This window comes from Pygoscelis adeliae, unplaced genomic scaffold (genome assembly GCF_000699105.1).
Source record: "Pygoscelis adeliae isolate BGI_AS28 unplaced genomic scaffold, ASM69910v1 Scaffold89, whole genome shotgun sequence".
Classification (NCBI taxonomy): domain Eukaryota; kingdom Metazoa; phylum Chordata; class Aves; order Sphenisciformes; family Spheniscidae; genus Pygoscelis; species Pygoscelis adeliae.
In genome coordinates, this window is record NW_008825559.1 from 525,812 (window position 1) to 530,423 (window position 4,612).

The 4,612-nt window shown below is 46.9% G+C and overlaps 1 protein-coding gene across 1 annotated transcript in view; it reads left to right on the plus strand.

The window, feature by feature from the left end:
• Positions 1 to 4,612, plus strand: part of HADHB (hydroxyacyl-CoA dehydrogenase/3-ketoacyl-CoA thiolase/enoyl-CoA hydratase (trifunctional protein), beta subunit) — a 14,638-nt gene that overhangs the window by 352 nt on the left and 9,674 nt on the right. Inside the window, 5 exon segments of the mRNA XM_009332343.1 lie at positions 523 to 597; positions 983 to 1,024; positions 2,557 to 2,653; positions 3,291 to 3,335; positions 4,595 to 4,612. The exon segment at positions 4,595 to 4,612 is cut by the window's right edge and continues 1 nt beyond it. Of these exon segments, the coding sequence (XP_009330618.1) occupies positions 523 to 597; positions 983 to 1,024; positions 2,557 to 2,653; positions 3,291 to 3,335; positions 4,595 to 4,612 (277 nt within the window).

Here is a 4,612-nt window from a genome sequence, read left to right on the forward strand (position 1 = left end):
GATGAGCTTTGGGAAAGCTGCAGAGGAAGTTTTTGGGGTGGCGGACGCCATCTTGTTCTGCTTCCCATGGGGATACGCAACGGAAGTTACTGAGCTTAGCATCAACGGTTAAAACGAGGGGTGGTGGCATGGAATTGTGCCACGGAGAGTGCATCAGGAGAGTCACGCTGGCAGCGAGGCTGGCTGGGCGCCGGGACAATTTTCCAGTGGGGAAGTGGTGGAACAGTTATTGGGAAGGGTATCGAAAACTGCGCTGGCTGCTGTTGGTACGGTGCTGGGTCACTGGGGAGATGAGTATTTATTTACAGGAACATTTGCAGAGCACAGTCATAAGCCAGACTCCTCGTGTGTTAGATGCTGTTCAAAAAGTGTGATAGGAACTAATTCTCTGTGCTGCTGCCCTTGGAGCGCCTTCTGTTTCTTCGCTTTTTTGGCTCTGTGTGAGGCAGGCGGATCGCTCACCTTGAAATTGTTCCGAATAGACCAGACTGGACTAATACCAGTCTTTCTCCACCTCTCTAGATATCAAAATGAGCTCCATGCTGACCCATGCCATCAGAAACCTCCCTGCTTCCTCAGCATGGGCTGCCAGGGTCTGTAAGTAGCTTTACATTTATTAAAAGCTTGACTTGGTAGGTCATGAAGTTCTAAGCGTTGGGTTTGGAATGGATGCCTGCATCTGAATCTCTGTTCCGTTGTCATCTTAAAAAAGATGACAGTGTTTTCTTATGAACAGATAATCCCATTGTTGCCATATTTGTCCCTTCCCACATCAGATGTGGGAGGAGTCTCATGTTAACGGGTAATATGAACTGTGCTGTTTTTTATGAACAGAGTAAACTAAAAAATACCTCACAGATGTTCAGGCGCAGTTGTTTTATTCTGACATTATCTTACTTTTTTAACAGTTCTTACAGAAACTAGAAATGTTCTTAACGTTTCAGGTTTGACAGACCCTATTTTTTCATTTCTTGTTTTTCAGTTGCTCGGTCGCTCAGCTGCTCTTCACAGTTACAAGCTGCAGGTAAAGTGAAGACACCAGGAATCTCAGTGGGTCTGTGCTACTGAAGGCTATTTTTGAAGCCGCCTCCCTTCTCCAGAGTCTCATTCGACATAAATCTCAGAAACGCCGTGCAGACGGCTTTGGTTCGAGTGCCCCTCAAAAGTGGCAAACAAGTAAAACTACAGGCAAACCGCTGTTGGCAGCAGAGTCCTCTCAACCTCTGCGTGCCCCTCGCTCCCAGCAGCTCTGCCCAGCCCAGAGCTCACGCCCCCGTCGTCACCTGATAGATCGCTATTTCTAGAATCTAAACGGAGAGGCTAAGCTTGGGGGTTTATACGCTGTCTGGCAGTAACCAGATCGCTTGCCCAGAGGGGAGGGGATTGTCCCTGACAACGAGAAGCTTGTGGAATTAGCTCTGAAGTCCAGCGAGACCAGTAAGAGGCTCAGGTCTCGGTGGAGCCGCTGAGCGCGTGCTGTTACGTGGGTTTTTAGCCACGGCCCTTAGCGAGCGGTCGGGGTGATCCGGCGTTCTGGGATTCATTGTGGGGGGCGTTGCTCAGGTGACTAATGCTTTGAGCTGCCTGGATTTTGGAAACTGTCCTAGGCAGCAGCTCCCCCCCCTCGTCTCCTTGGCTTTGCGCAGAGAGCCTTATATAACCCAGGAACAGTGCTGGAGTTCCGTACTGGTGCTGGCGCTTGCTTGAGCACGGTATTTAGTCGGACTTAATCTGCTTTTACGTGCCTTTGTCCTTTTCCCGCTTGTGAAAGGAGCTGCCCCGTGCTGCCGTATGTGCTCGTTGAGATTTGCAGGCCTGATTGCATTAGGAAATTCTCATTGAACTCTCTGTTAATCATCACTCCAGAAGAGCTCTGACAGTGGCCTGTTGAACGATACTGTGCCGTGGCGCGCTTTGTCTTGAACCTGAGATGCTCGGACACCTTACAGAGAAGTAGCAAGTTGCCCACAGCAACTATATGCGCTCTTCTTGCTACTGCTTTCCTATGGGAGTGAAAGTCAGTTGAATTCCTGAGAGTTAATTCACTTCCTGAACTCGTGTTTTGATTCATCTTGAATTATCTTGCCTTTACTGAGCAGTAAGAGCACGTACGTAGGCGGTTACTGTGGAAGGTGGGTTGCTGTTGCAGTCCTTGCTGCTCCCCGAGCGAGAGATCTTACTCAGGCTTCGAATTTGCTCTGCCTCGTTCATACTGTAAGCCGTGCAGCAGCTTTAGAGGTGCTTCTTCCTGCAGCGTTCTTGTCAGTGGTAACGGAGGCTGGGAGTTATGTGCCTTTGTTCTCGGCTGTACCATTGCCTCAGTGTAGCTATAGAGGAGTCTCTCTGCTGATGGGGGACGTTAAAGCATTGTTGTTAAACCATTTTTCACAGATCACATAACTAGACAGAGACGAGATTACAGCTCCGGCGTCCTGCCTACTCTGCTTTTGACTTATGCACCAGAGGAGAACAATTTCCCTACTTTTCTGGTAGTTTTTACAGGGTCTTACTTTAAGCTCGCTGGTATTCTTGTTAACATCGCTTCTCTCTTAGCAGTCCAGCCTAAGAGTAAGAAGACCTTAGCCAAAAGTGGCGTGAAGAATATCGTTGTGGTAGAGGGCGTCCGTATTCCATTTTTGCAGTCTGGCACCTCGTAAGTATAAAATAAGAAGAAAATACATGCCGACTTGGTTAACAGTAGAATCCTTCTGTGAAAAAATGTTGGCTTACTTGTTCATTTTAATGTAGTTATTCTTATGCCTAAAAGTACTGAAGTGCCAATGAGTTAGGCTGCTACAGTTATTCCAGCTTACGTAACAAAAAAACGTGGTTTGAAGAAGATTGTCCACGTATGTGACTTCTGAGAAGAATGAGGATGTATGCCGCACGTCTAGAGGAAGCTGTTGGTGAATCTATAGCAGATAAAGCAACGAGTTTCACAAAACTAGCAGGGCGGGTGCAGAGACTGCTGTGGGCTCTTCTTACTATACTGTTACACCACCAAGTTCACAGCTGAATTAGGACCAGACCTAACTCTTAGGATGGATAGGGGATTTCTTTATTCTGTTACTGCTGCTTTTCAATGTTTTTGGTACAGTGATTGTGTGCTGACCTATACGCCGATAGTCTTCACAGCGCTGGGGTACGAAATGCTTGATTGTAAATGTGGTGGAGCATTTCTGGTGCGTCACCAGTTCTGTGCCGCTGATGTGTGCTTACAGTGGTGAAGTAGACATCTGTATCGGTTTCTGACACTCCTAAGTTTCTTGCCTTTCTTCTTTAACTTCCAGGTATGCGGATCTAATGCCACATGACTTAGCAAGAGCAGCGTTGCAGTAAGTAAATTGAATACTGGAAGGGCCCAGAAAACTCTCTCTTGTTGAACTGCTGGGGTCCCGGTGCTGCTACGGTGGCTTCAACAGATTTGGAAGCCAAGGTGCTTCATTTTTCATGGTCCGCCACCGCCTTAGTAGGTGGCTTAAGCAGTAGGGTTTACAATAGGCTTGTGTTAAAGAGTATTGTTACACAGAGATGGCATTGTTGTCTTGCTTGACAAATCTTAGTTAATTTGAATTCTGACTGTAGTTTTCTTCATACAGAGATCATAGCTACTGTTGAGGCGTGCTTACAATTCAAGGGAAAAACAATCTGGGCAATTCAGAGAAAACTAAGTGGCAACAAGAGTAACAAGCTAATTCTGTCGTCTTGCCTGTCCCTTCCGTTCTGCAGCAATTTGACAAAAGCTGTAGGTCACGAGCAGTGGGTTGGTTTAGTTGAGAAGCAGGGCAAAGTGCTGTTGAAAAGGCAGAAGGCTTTACTGGGGGGGGGGGAAAGGAGATTTCAAGGCCCAAGGAGAGATCGTGAGGTTGGGTGCGGTCGTGCCAAATCTGAATGCCGTATTTAGCCAAGGCAGGCTAGTTTGGTTGACAGGCAGCGCGCGAGCGCTGTGTCCTGGACATCGAGGGGGTTTTAGTGGTTGAGCTGCGGAAGAGAAGTTATTGACTGAGGTGCCTTTGGTTTCATTTTTATTTGGTGCTTTGTAGCGCATGAAACTACATTTGAATCCCGGTGGCCTTAATCCCTGCCTGCAATGGGATGTGCTGTGGTGGCGTGTTTGTCAAGATGTTCTGGCAAATGATGCAATATGTGTTCTAACGAACTGTGAAAACACACTGCTTATTTTCTGTGTGTCCTTATTGAAGTTTTGCATGTTCCTACGCTGAAGGTGATTGGCTTTGTTATCTCTTAAGGCCCTCTTCCTTTAATTTTGATGTCAAAATGCTCCGAATTGGGGAAGATACTGACTACTAACAACCGTTTTGAGGGGGGGGGTGTGTGTGTGTAAAGTAGTTGCTTTCATGAAATTATGTAATCATTTATAGTGATACTATTGCCACGATTATTTGCAGCTGGTAGTCAATTACACTTTTCATTAAGTACATACGCACACAAGATTTCTTCTGAGCTAGGGGCAGATGTGGCTCCACTGTTGCCTTGTTCTCCAGCCAACCTGGTGGAAAGAGGGTGTTCGGGGACTGTGACAAGGCTATTGCTTACATGGTGCAAACTCTGTTTGTTTTGATCTTCTCCTTAGGGGGGTGCTGAAACGGAC